Below are 13,412 nucleotides of genomic sequence, written 5' to 3' on the forward strand. Positions count from 1 at the left end.
CTTCATGGTCCAAGGTCCTTGCTTCTCCTGCCCACCTACACTCACCTCCACCTCACACGTCTAACTGGGTCAGGCAGAAAGCAAGCAGACTCAACAAATTCGCACTAAATTTCAATGACCGACAAGCCACTGGGAATAGCCACTCTTTGAAGGGAGGCACTGAGCAATCAGCAATGCTTTTCTAGTTCTTATCTCTCATGCCTCACCCCTTATTTAAAACTTTCCTGTGTCTCCCTGTAGAATTTTGAGTAAATGCCAGATACTTTAGCTAAGGCCAGAAGTCCATAATTAGCTGCCCAGAGGCAAACGGTGCTAAATTCTGAACCCACTTGCCGCTGCTGCTTCCCGATCACGATTTAAGAATAGACTCCCATGCAGCCGCTTTTAGACGGTTCCCAGCCACACACCCTGTACTGACCTCTCAGAGCCCTTAGCACATCGTGCGTGCGTGCGCAGGGGCGGGGCGTCTGAACATCCCTGACTCCGCATGGGGAGCCCCCAGCTCCGGGTAGTAGTGTTGGAGGAGTAGAGAAATCCGCACTGGCCAAGGTTGTGCTACCCCATAGAAGGGTGTTGGGTCGGGGTGTCTCTGCTCCCCAGCCATGGCCCGCATCATCGACCTGGTGCCCTGGGACGACGGCTCCACGCACGTGTACGCGTCCCCGGCCATCCTGCTGCCAGTGGAGCGGCCGCGCAACCATCTGGCCGGCGTGAAGCAGCAGCTCTACCACCCGGCCCTGCCCAGCCTGCGCCGCATGGACATGGACTCGGTCAGGGCCTGCCTTTCCGACGAGCACTGCCGGTCCACCACCTACTGCCGCAAAGGTCCGGCCACCTGGCTGCCAGGGTCACCGAGCCCCTTTGGGCCTTGCGGGGGAGGGGCAGGTGGTTTCCAGGAGAGCCCTGGGGGAGAGAAAAGCGGGGGACGGGGGGTGGGGTGGGGGGGGGAGACACCTGCCCGGGTCTCAGCCTCTGTTTCCTTATCAGGAAAATGGGATAACAGGGCCTGCCTCATATTATGGTGAGATTAAAAGGAGCTGAGAGAATAGGGGAAGGGAGGGCAAAATAAAACAAGACAAAATCAGAGTGGCAGACAAACCATAAGAGACTCTTAATCACAGGAAACACACTGAGGGTTGCTGGAGGGGGGTGGGGTGGGGGGATGGGGTAACTGGGTGACAGGCATGAAGGAGGGCACGTGATGTGATGAGCACTGGGTGTTACATACAACCCACGAACCACTGAACTCTATCTCTGAAACTAATAATACATTATATGTTAATTAATTGAATGTAAATAAATAAATAAATAAATAAATAAATAAATAAATAAATAAATAACAAGCTAAGAGAAGCACTTAAAGTCATGCCTAGCACAGAATATGTGCTCAACAATAATGGAATGGTGGTTACTAATGGAGAGAGAAGTGTGCAGAAGTCCGTCATCACGGTAGCAGGAGTGACCATAAAGCGATAGTGACAGTCTCTGCCCGCTCTGCTCTCCACATGGAAAAGGAAGAGAAGACGCTCCTCACACTTCCCATGAATGAGAGGTAGACAGAAGAGTCTTTGGGGTGAAAAGGGCACATGCACCCAAGGAATAGCCCTTCATCAATTGAAAAGCTTGGGTGTGGAGGTGGGGGTGCCTGTGAATGAATGAATGAGTGAATGAATGAATGAATGAATACACGTTCATTTCAGCACAGGTATTCAGCATTTGCTTTGTGCCTGATGCTGCCCCAGAGGCAGGGAAACAGGGGGAACAGCATGTGCAGGGGCCTGGAAGGGAAAAATTGCCCTAGGTATTGGGGGAACTTGAGGAGTTTGGTTGGGCTGAAGGACAAGGTTGGGGCAGCAGCAGGAGCTGGGGCTGGGGGCAAGGGCTCTGTTGCTAAGCTCAGGGAGATTTGGAGGCAAAGGGGACCCTCTGAAGACCTGAAGTAGAAAAAAGGTCTGAGCATTCTGGGGTGGGGAGGGGGTGAGGAGGGGGTGGGGGATGGCCCAAGGGACCAGAGATGGATGGTGACTGGGGGGTATGACACTGGGAGGGACCGCCCTGTAGGGCCTAGATGGGAAATGCTGGAGGTGGGTGGGGAAGCAGTGAGGAGGGAGGGATGAAAGGTGAAGTGGAGCCCCCATACCTGTCCCTCTAAGGGGGAGCAGTCACAGGGCTCTGGCTAACTGCTGCGTGGGAAGGCTCAGCACGTTTCTTCCAATTTCCTGGTTTCTCTTATCTAGATTTTTTAGGGAAAGCTCTTGATTTAGATATATATTTTATTGCAAGTATATGCTTTTAATAAAAGTAATGGAGTCACGGGTTCAAAATTCAAATGCTGTAACAATATACATCTTAACATCTCCCTCCCCCCACCTCTGCTGACTTACAGGTAACTGCCCAGTTTCCAACCTATCCTTCCATTGTTTCCTAATGTGAATACAAACATATATTCTTTTGCTCCCCAGCTTTTTGTTATGAAGATATTCAAACAGAGAAATGTGAAAGGATAATACTATGGACGCCCAGTGCCTTCCACCTGCTTCAGTTAATCTATTACCATTTTTTATTATTCTCTAACACACACACACACGCACATACACACACACTCACACTCTCTCACACACACTTCAGCAAGCAGTTCCCAGTGACAACAACTTCCTATATGACACAATACCATTATCACATCTAGGAAAGTTAACAATCATTCCATAACATCCACTCTTCGGTCCATATTGAAATGTCCCAAATGGCCCCTAAAGATGTCTCACAGCTTCAAAATCCTTCTGGAACCAGCCTGCAATCTAGGATTGTGCATTGCAACTGGTTGCTACGTATCTTGTTTCAGTCTGAAATAGTCCACCCACTTTCCCTTTTCCCCTAATACCGGCTTTTTAGAGGTCAAAATAGTTACATTGTAGATAGTCCCACATGGTGTATCTGAGTATTTCCTTACAATGTCATTTACTTTGATTGCCTTCCGTGAACTAGCAACTAGATGCAGAGGCTTGGTTAGCCCGGTAAAACGCTGCTGGCCAGAATCTTGCACCGGGGATGGACGCCATGTTTGCCCTAATGCTTCAGCGGGAGACACGTAATGTTATTATCCTGATATTCGTGAAGTGAAGTTTGATGACTTGGTTATGGTAGTGACCTGAATGCATATTCTTCTCTGCCTCCAATGGCCTCAGTTTTAGGCGTTTAAGCAAAAGGCAGCAAACAGCATATACCCTTGTGCGCCTTGAGGTTGCGTATGGAGAACTCCGTCTATTTATTTTAAGTGGCTGCCTAGTGAGGACGTCTCATGGCGTATTTAACAAGTCCTTGAATGACAGACCCTTGAGCTGTTCCGTCATTCTCTGCTACAAACAATGCTGAAATGGGTAGATCTTTTAGCCACATCATTTCCCAGGTGTACACCTGTAATGTGGGATAAATTCCCCGAAGTAGTACTGGAGGGTCTGCAGGTATGTGTATTTATACTTCTGATAGATAATGCCAATTGCTTTCCATCGGCTGGAATCAATTTATACCCCCTCCGGCAATGTTACAGCAGTGGCACTGTTTCCAATAACTGCACTGACTTTGGGATTGTTTCCAATCTGATAGGCAAATATTGGCATCTTCGTGTAATTTGAATATGCATTCATCTTATTGTGAATGAGGCTGAGTGTCTTTTTCATGTTTGAGGGACCATCTGCATTCCCTGTGTTTGCGTGTGAACTACCTATGCACGTGGCTCGCTCCATCTTCTTTTCTTGTCTGGATTCCTAGGAATTCCTTAGGGAAATTTCACCTCATCTGTAAAATAAGTAGAAATATTTTTTCCCATTTGCCCTTTGACTCCTGTCCGTTTTGCCAAGTAGAAGTTTGTTTTTATGTAGTCAAAGTCATCAATCTTCCCTTAATGGCTATCAGATTGTGAATGAGTTGGTATGGCCTTCCCCACCCCAAGGTTATAAGGGAATTATAATGCCTTCCTCTAGTACTTTTACGGTTTCGGGTTTTTTAACATTGAAATCTTTTATTTACTTGGAGTTTATCCCGTTGAAAAAGTAAAAATCTCTTTTATCTTGAGTTTAGTTTTTTTTTTTTAAGTTGTCAAATATTTCCAGGAACTTTTGAAGCAATGTGAGCCAAAGTTCTCCTGAGTGGGCCCATGATGGCAGGTGGAGGAGACACCTCTTCTCCCTCTCTCTCTCTTCTTCAGATGACTTTGACAACGCCTACTTCACACTTTTGGGTGTCCCCAACAAACCCCTGCAGTGTTTGGTGAGTGTCCCCTGCTCCTGGCCGTGGGTTTGCTCAGGGGAAAGGGTGTGAAGGTCCCGCCTGAGGGGCACCTGGGTGGCTCAGTCGTTAAGCGTCTGCCTTCGGCTCAGGGAGTGATCCCAGGGTCCTGGGATAGAGCCCCACATAGGGCTCCATGCTCTGCTGGGAGCCTGCTTCTCCCTCTCCCACTTCCCCTGCTTGTGTTCCCTCTCTCGCTGGCTGTCTCTCTTTCTGTCAAATAAGTAAAATAAAATCTTAAAAAAAAAAAAAAAGATCCTGCCTGAGCCCAGGCCAAGTACCTCGGGTTCTTCAGCTGCCTGCTTGGGCCCTCGCACCCTTCCCATCTCCTTTAGGGGGCTTCAGGCTCTCCACCTGGCGCCTGGGTCCCAGGGGCCAAGCTGTTAGCCCCAGGCAATGGGATGGAATGGTCTGGGTCAGCCTCCAGGCCTCTGCACTTACCACCGTGGCCCTGACTCCCATCACCCTGGCAGGACGTCACGGCGACCGGCCAGAGACTCCGCAACAGGTGCCACGAGGGGAAGCTGGTACCCATAGTGCCGGGCATCAACCGGGTCGACTGGCCCTGCTTCACACGAGCCATTGAGGACTGGTCCCGCTTCGTGTCCTCAGCCGGCGAGTTCAAGCTGCCCTGCCCAAGCAAGAGGGGTCCGTCTACTGGGCCCGGGGGACGCCCTAGGGTGGGAGAGACCCGGAGCGCCAGCTGTGGACGGGAGGGCAGGGGTCGGGCGGCTGGCGGCAAGGACGGCGGGGAAGCTGCGGAGCAGCTGGGGCACTTAGAGCGGGCAGAACCGAGGTGGGTTGAGGGGCAAAGAGGTGGGGGTCGTCGTGGGGAGGGGCCAGGGGCCAGGTCCCAACTCGAGGGAGCCATTGGGGCGGCGGCCGAGCGCGGGGCGGGTTCTGGGACTGGTGGAGCAGGGTCTAGAAGCGGGGCTTGTTCAGGCGAGGCGGTAGAGGCGGGACTGGCTCCCCGACCAGCAGTGGGCGTTGTTCGATCAGGGGGCGGGGCTCAGGTGAGAGCAGGGGCGCGGCTTGTTTGGGGTGGGCTGGGACTGGAGCAGGGCGGTCTCCCCACAGTGGAGAGTTTCAGTGGCTACGCGGTGCGGTACTTGAAGCCGGAGGTGACCCAGAACTGGCGCGTAAGGAGGGCTGCACGCTGACCTGTCCTGGGGACCAGGGGGTCGGGGAGGAGAGGCTAACACGGGGGACGGGGTGGGGGAGAGGACACCCAGAGTAGGGTTTTCCGGTCCCCAGGGCCAAGATCGCTGGCAGAGAGCTATGTGGGGGGCGGGGGAGGAGGGTCAGTGTCCCCCCCTTGGCTCACGGACCCCCCCCCCCCATTCCTCTGGCCCTCTCCAGTACTGTCTCAACCAGAACCCCAGCCTGGACCGCTACGGACAAAAGCCCCTGCCTTTCGACTCCTTGTAAGTGACGCCACAGGCCCGGGGACCCCATACCTGGAGGGGGGAGATGGGGTCTTGGCCGCTTTCCTCAGAGCACACTTAGTGACTCTTGAAAGTGTAAGACCCGGGAAAACTGCTGGGTTCCAATACACCACAAGAAAACTGCAGGTTCAAAATGAATAGATGTTTGATTAAACGGAGCATCCCGTCGTCCAGTCCCTGGCAACCCCACCTTTCCAAGTGGAGGCATTAGGTGGGACCAGGGTGGAATGTAATCCGTCTGGTTGGCTGGCTCCTCCCGACATGGGAGTGAGGTTCCCGGAGAGGGTCGCCCTTCCCCACCTCCGGCTCACCTTCCTCCCTTTTTCTCAGGAACGCTTTCCGACGCTTTGGCTCTATCTACAGGTAGGGAAATGACCCCGGACCCGCTCCACACCTGGCCCCTCCCCCCTCAGGCTGTGCCCAGGCCGCCTCTGGGCTCAGGCGACTCTCAGACCCCTCTCCACCTGGCCTCGCACCAAGGGCTTGGTACCCCCCCGAGTGACATCCAGGCCGCGCCAAGCGAAAGCGCAGCCTACTGGGAGATGGGGGGAGCAGAGTGCATGTCCCACCCGACGTGGCTCAGACTAGGCCAAAAGGAGGGCGGCTTACCAGGGAGGAGAGCAGGGACCAAAGGAAAGGACCAAGAGTCTGCCTTCCAGGATGCGGGTAGGTGGGAAGGGCTGAGGCGTGTGTTCCCAGCAGGAAGGTGCTAGGTGCAAGGTATTCAAGCATCATTTGGCCATCGCCCACCTACCAGGCCCCCTTTCCTCCACCGCAGCAGTACCACACTCCTGGGTGTCCCCCAAAGCACCAGCACTACGAAGCACACAACACCCTTGCTGGTGCTGTTTCAGGGCCTAGGTGATCCTTCCTTCTCTGCCTGGAAAATTCCTCCTCACTCTTGAAAGCTCAGCCTAGATGTCCCATCCTCCTCGAAGTGTTCCCTGACCCTCTGCCTCTCCCCTCCAGCTCAAACCCCCTCGGGTTGGTCACCACAGGGGCATCCCTATCCGATAGCACGTAGACTACTGCATTATAATTACCGATGGGAAGTTGGCCTTCTCTCGCCCACCCTGGGCACACACACGGGAACGCTTTCTGATATTTTACTACATGTAATGCCTGCCAGAGTAAGCGCACAAAGGTCTGAAGAATGAGTAAAGCAGGGCAGGACTGGGGGTCAATGAGAAACAGGGATGAGGCAAACTGGAAGGGGGGGCTTGAAAGTCAAGCAGAGTCTCAGAAAATATATAAATGAAAGGAAATAAAGAGCTATTGAGGGCTCTTGAGCCACAGAGAGACAAGGATGGAAGCTGTGTTTTCAGAGCCTTGAGGACAGGAAGGTGGGTTTGGGGGGCAGGCCTACAGAAGGACAGCTTGATTTTCCCCAGGACACCCTGGAGGCCCCTGCCTCAGCCCTGTTTCTCTCCATAGTCGTGTCAACTACCTGACCCCCTGGCATTAATCTGTGAAAAGGAAGCTGACCCCCGGGCTGCTGGACTACGCCCTCCTCAGGTTCTCCAGCAGGACAGACGGTGTATGGTGGGACCGCCCATCTCCCTAAGAGTTCAGCCTGACTGGAAATAAACCTAATAATAATAATAATAAATCAGGCCTGTGTGTGTGTGTGTGTGTGTGTGTGTGTGTGTGTGTGTGTGGTGCAGGGAATGGGAGAGGGGTCAGTACCTCAGGATGATGCTCTCTCACCTTTACCTGTCCCCTGCCAACTCCTGGAGGACTGGTGGGGGGAGGAGAAAGAGGTCTCGTGACAACCGGTAGAGTCGGGGTCTTAGCCCTAAGGCTCAGCTAGGGGTGAGGTATAAAGGCAGCTTGGGAATCGGGTTTTCCCTGTGCCCCTGTCCCCTGCTTGTAGCCCCACAAGCAAGCCCCCTCCACCTCAGACTCTGAACTTGGGCCCTAAAGAGAAAAGAAGAGGTCTGAAAGGGATTTTAGATACTTTTCTCAGAAGCTTTCCCCATACCTGTATCCTCTGGGGGCTTCCCTGGGCCTGGCAGGCTCTGGTGGGCTACAGGCAGCCTCTGGGCATGGAGCAAGGGTTGCCTACTCTATCCACCTAGCTTCAGGACCAGCCCTCACATCTGTCCACCAAACTACAGAAAGGAAAGCATGACGTCCTGGGATAGCCACAGGCTCTCCTGGGCCAGGTATAACCCCCCTCAAAGGGCTAGGGAAGAGTGTCTCTGGCACAGTTAGGGAGAGCCAGGATCAATGCACAGCTCCCAGACCTTCCAGATACCCCACCCTCATCCCACTTGTGGGAAGTCTGCAAGGACAGATCCCAATCAGGGTAAATAGCCACCAAGCTCTAAGACTATTTGAACAAGACCCCTGCTGCTAGGATATGGGGCCTCAGGGATCCTTGAACTTTCTGAAATCATAAGCAAAACTGTATGTCCCCCCACATATACATTTTCCCATGGAGAATCTCCTTGTTTTCATCTGATTCTCAGGAGAGTCAGTGCCCACAAAGGTTAGGAAACCCTGACTTACACCCTCCCCATCCCCTTCCACTAATATTTACTGAGCACCTACTGCATGCAAGCCAGGTCTCAGGTGGAAAGAATTTAAAGAACAATACCAGCCTTTTATTTCTGGACCCCATGTTACACTATTCAAAACACATTATCAAGTGACTCATTATCTCCTGCACGCCTCATAGCCCATAGACACTCTGGAAAGTGACGGGAACAGATGCTATGCTATATCATAGACGGAAAAACAGGCCCAGATCAGGAAGTCGTTCACCTCAGCCAAATCCAGAACTCAGAACTCAAAACAAGTCCCAGCACCTGACACAGTGCTCAGATAGAGTTTGCCCTCAGTGTCGTAGAACAAATTTTTTTCCCGGAATGGGAGGTCTTTTGTTCAATCTTGGGTAAAAAACAAGATGAGTTGTGTTGTCATCTGATAATGCAGACAGAGCCTGCCTTACAGACTCCTGGCTGATTTTAATTTCTTTTAGGGGTGGAGGTGACAGTTACTACCCTTATACCGAGGTGAGGGACCATGGTGTCTGTCTCTCTCTCCTTGAGGGTGGGGTTCTGCTGACAACAGAGCAGGAACATGGGGAGGAGCAGATGGGGAGTGGTAAGCAGATCACGGAGCCCCTTCCTCCTTGGGGGCTTACTGAGAAGGTAGCCAGCTTCCTGCCATTTCATGCAGGAAGAAACCCTTTCCTCCAAGCCCAGTGGACAGTCCACCTGGCTTGAACCTCGGGAAGCCACTGGCAGAACCTCTTGGGGTGTCAGAGACACATCCTGAGAACCTGAATGCCTCCTCCAACATGACAGCTCGGAGAAGAGAGAGATTTGCCCAAGCCTCCCTTCACAGCAGGGATGCTGGACTCCTGGCCTGTGTGGGACTGGAGACAGCCAGAGAGCATGCCTCAGTGTGCCAGGGGGAGTCAGGTAACTGGGGTTTTTTCCTGGCCCTGCTTCCTTCATGTTGAATGACTGGGCAAGGCCCTCTGGGAGTTTGGCCCAGCAGACATCTGAGGCCTTGCCTGGCCCCATGCTGGGTGCAGGAAGGACACACACCAGATGCCATTCCTGCCTGGGAGATGCTTCCAATCCAGGAGGAGGAAGGCAGACCCAGCTGATTCAAACCTGAAGGCAGAAGGTGAGAATGTGGGCACACCTGGACCATGTTCCTCAAGCCCAAGACACTGTGGATGGTAACCCACGCTAGCAATATCAGATTCTTGCTCACCAATTACACACTGAATCCTGGTTCCACAGACCTAAAAATGTGTGCCCAAGAATAAAGGAAATGCGGGGTAGATGAGCATTAACAAGTCTGATTCACTATATACTTTCTTTTTTTTAATTAATTTATTTATTTTTAATTAATCTCTATGCCCAACATGGGGCTCAAACTCAGGACCCCAAGATCAAGAGTCGCATGCTCTTCTGACTGAGCCAGCCAGGCGCCCCAACACTTTCTATTTTTTAAGTGCAAGATAACGTATTAAACACTTTGCAGACACCATGAGGTGGGTGATTTTAGACCCATTTTATGGATGATGGAATGGACTCAGGGAGGTTAAGTACCTGGCCCAAGGTCACACTGCCGGTGATCGGCAGAGCTGGGGACTGAAGCCAGCCTGCCTGACCCTTGGGCTCGCAGGCACCACATTGCACTGCCTTCCCGCTATGAGAGAGATAGAGGCAAGAGTGGGGAGGAAACCAGACGGGGCTTCCTGGGGGTGAGGACATCTGATAATCCCACCCAGAGGCCAAGAGATGGGAAGAAGCCCCACTCCAACCTAGCCTGGGCCACTGTTTCCTGGCCTCGAAGTCCCCTCAGCCTCAGGGGGCTCTTTACTCATCATAAATAGATCAAATTAGAAATCCTCCCTATGGCCACTACCTTGGGGATAGTCCAGTCTCATGGCCTCACCTGTAGGTCTTCCTGGTCAGTCCCCCAATCCACTTCCCTGGCCCTGGGCCTCAGTGAATTACCCCACACAAAGCTCCCTGCCAGCCTCCTTGCTGTTCTGAACACCCAGGCTCTTGTCTGCCTCCTCACCTTTGTTCAAAGCCTTCCTCCCACCCGAAAAGCTTTCCACATCTCTTCCGACCCAAATCCCACCATGTCTCCCAGGCAGGCCTCTCTCAAGTGTTCCCTTCTCCCCGTATCTCTTCCCCGATACTACGGAACAACTCCTAGCCTCTGGCCCACAGTCGGCTCTAAGGGAACACTGCACTTGGAGCCTCCTTTTATCTCTCTGAGTGAATGGGGGCTCAGAAATGGGGCCTGGGGCCACCCAGAGCCCACACGCAGATCTGGACTAAATGAAACAACTACTACAAAGTACTAGCTGTGTTGATGACAAAGTAACACACCAAACACATCCTCACCCAGGGCCTGGGGCCGGCAGTGGGAGTGGATCAGGGGTGAGGCGAGGGTCAGGGAGGACTCACACGTCATCTTTTGTGCTAAAAATCAGAAGCTTTGACATTTCTGACCCTACCTTTTGACACACGAAAACCTCAAACCTCTCTCCTCTGAAGTGTTAGCTGCATACCCCGCAGCACCAGCTTGTGGATGAACAAAGGCAGGAATGCAGACCCAGGTTGGGGAGGGATGCAGAGGGAAGAGGGAGACCCCGCGGGCGCCCCCTGTTCCCACCCCTCCTGCTGACCTCCTTTTCAGGGCCCTGAAGAGGACTGGGCATTCCGAGCCTGGAAGCTTTGTAGATTTGTGACAATCAATAGCGGCCAAGGCTTTTCCTGGAGGCATGACCTTCAAGGAACAAAGAACCCCCCCCCCCACCCGTGTGAGGATGGGATGTGGAGCTAGGGAGGCCCCCGCCAACGTCCAAGGCCAGAGCAGCCCTGGGCCTGTCTGAGGCCTGCTCTGGAGGAGGGAACGAGGCCGGGAGGTGGGAGGTCAGGATGGAGGACTGGAGACAGACAGAAGACTTCCACAAAGGCGTCTGAGGAGGTCTAGGCTCTCCATGAAGCTGCCTCTGCACAGATGGGGAGACAGTGCCCCGTGGCTTTAATCCCTTGAGGAGTCGAGGGCCCACCGGATGGCTGGCCACCCCCTGTGCAAGCCAACGAAGAGCTTTCCTGCTCCCCTGGCCAGACTGGGTACCAGCATGGGGCCCAGCCATTGTGACCGGCTTCCTGGCCCGCGAAGAATGGGTTGGAACCAGAGCCCCAGGATTTAGTGGCCAGAGCTGGAAGCCTGTAAGGTCCAGAGCCCAGGGCTGTTGCAGCCCCTCTCTTCCCCACCAGGCCAGCCCCCACGATTCCAGGCCTCCTTCATCACCAAATGCGTGGCTTTGGGCAGCCCCAGGACTTCTCAAGGGTCAGCCCGAAGGGAATACTCAGGTCTGCCCTGCCCGTCTCCTGGAGATGGTAGGAGGGGACAGGGCTTATGAATGGGGTGTCGGGGCGGGGGCGGGGGGAAGAGCTCCGACATTCAGAAGGAAGAGTTAGGCCAGCCCCCTCTGGCCTCTGACCTCCAACCGTTCTGCTCTCCCGAGTGGCCACGACATGCCCTACCCTCCACACCTCCACACACATTTCACTGTGCCCTCGCCCTACCGAATTACGAACTCTGAAGTGGGAGGTTTCTGCCCGCCTCGCCCCCTCGCTCCCCCCAGCTCTGGTTGTCATCCCAGTGTCACCGCTCACCCCAAGGCACCACCTTCTCCCTATGCTGTCCGTGGTTGGGGCAAAGTGCATGATTCCCCAGAGACTAAAGGAGGTAGAACTAAGGAGGTAGTTGACAAGGAGCCCCTTGTCACAATGTCCCAAGTCCCCTCGTGAAAATGCTCTGCTCTACAAGAGGGAGACTCACGTCAGCCGTAGGATGCAGGAGGTTGTGGGGGCTCCTGGGCAGGCAGACGGGCGGTGTGGTCAGCTGCAGCGGACAGCTGCTCAAGCCAGTCTGCGCCGTTTCTGTCGCTTACAGCTGAAGCCAGACTGAGACAGGAAGACTGCAGGCTGGAGGCCAGGAGAGGCAGGGAGAGGAAAAGGAGACACAGCTTGATCCTGTCACCCTCCCAGAATCAGAGTGTCAGGTCTCTAGGGACACTTATAGATCAGGGTCAAGACCTCTGCTTCACATGGGGAACTGAGGCCCCATGAGGGGCAGATAACAAGTGCCTGGGGTCACTTCGTATCAACAGACTAGGACTTGAACCTGAACATTCAGGCTCCCAGGTTCCATTCACTGCCCTGGTTTGGGGGCGGGCTGGAGTCTGGAGGCTGAGCGCCAGATGGGAGCTTTGTGAGAGGAGCAGAGGATGGAGACAGAGCAAGGGAAAGTCACCGTAGGCTCCTTGTGAGCTCAGCCTCGCCCGGCCAGGGCTCCTCCTGCCCCAGGCACACGATGACCATGTCTTTTCAGGAAAGACAACCTGAAACTATAAAGCACCAAACACAGGCTAGTGCCTTCCAGGAGTCTCTGCAAGGTGGCTGGATTTTGCCTAAGGTCACTCAGCTAGCAAGGAAGACAGGACTGAAGCCTGGCACGGACACGAGGGGCCCTGGGTGTCCTCTGGCTGACAAGTGGACGCCTGCAGGAAGGGACCACACGGCTCCTCAAGGGAGGTCCTCCCATGGGCACACAGTAAGGAGAGTGTGTGGTCTGGGTCACTTCTGGGGTCCTCCTTAGCCTTTCCACAAGGCATCTGCACCCAGTTTTGAGCCCCCTGTGGCATGGGCAGCTCCTTATGCTCTTGACTTTCTACGCTCACCACCCCAACCTCCGGGGCAAGGTGTTGACCACCCTGCTGACCACCCTCCCCAGACCTGGGGAGGCTGTTTCTTCCTCTCTCCCCACCTCCACCCCTGCCTTTGAGAAATGGAAGGAGCCTGAGTCACAGCTGGCCACAGCAGGCCACGGGGGCCTGGGGCAGGGAACAGAAGAAAGGTGGGTTGGAAGGCCGAGAAGGGAAGCAGCTGGTTGGACATACAGCTGGCTGGCCATGGGATGGGGTGAGTACAAGTGAGGTGAGAGCAGGCAACCCTCTGGGGCAGGGCACCTGGCTGGGGCCGCTGCTGCTCCAGGCGAGCCCTGGTTTCCCACGGGGGCTAGAGCAAGCACTCATGCTTACCAGGCCAGGCTCCTGCTTCTCAGCATCCACACGCTGCCTGTCCCTCCAGCCCAGCTCCCTCCACCAGGGCTGCAGCTAGACCTCCAGCAGGT

General features: G+C 54.1%; 1 protein-coding gene across 2 annotated transcripts; it reads left to right on the plus strand.

Annotated features, from left to right (window-relative positions):
• The first annotated feature begins 598 nt into the window (after positions 1 to 598).
• On the plus strand, positions 599 to 7,301 carry SPMIP8 (sperm microtubule inner protein 8). 2 transcript variants are annotated; one of them, XM_087853347.1, is made up of 7 exons: positions 599 to 825; positions 4,205 to 4,266; positions 4,758 to 4,932; positions 5,362 to 5,423; positions 5,539 to 5,708; positions 6,060 to 6,092; positions 7,164 to 7,301. In XM_087853347.1, the coding sequence occupies exons 1-7, from the start codon at positions 603 to 605 to the stop codon at positions 7,192 to 7,194; spliced, it is 756 nt and encodes a 251-aa protein (XP_087709473.1). In that variant the 5' UTR covers positions 599 to 602; the 3' UTR covers positions 7,195 to 7,301. The 2 variants fall into 2 exon arrangements, with proteins under 2 accessions (XP_087709473.1, XP_045662676.1); XM_045806720.2 differs by having other exon boundaries at positions 5,644 to 5,708.
• Positions 7,302 to 13,412: the final 6,111 nt, after the last annotated feature.

Source organism: Ursus americanus, chromosome 21, assembly GCF_024610735.1.
Source record: "Ursus americanus isolate L20-20 chromosome 21, mUrsAme1.1.p, whole genome shotgun sequence".
Taxonomy (NCBI): Eukaryota; Metazoa; Chordata; class Mammalia; order Carnivora; family Ursidae; genus Ursus; species Ursus americanus.

Coding starts and splice junctions, on each gene's coding strand:
- SPMIP8 (XM_087853347.1), top strand. CDS start 603: ATGGCCCGCATCATCGACCTGGTGCCCTGGGACGACGGCTCCACGCAC. Junction 826..4,204: donor CACCACCTACTGCCGCAAAG/GTCCGGCCACCT, acceptor TCTCTTCTTCAG/ATGACTTTGACAACGCCTAC. Junction 6,093..7,163: donor CGCTTTGGCTCTATCTACAG/GTAGGGAAATGA, acceptor TTCTCTCCATAG/TCGTGTCAACTACCTGACCC.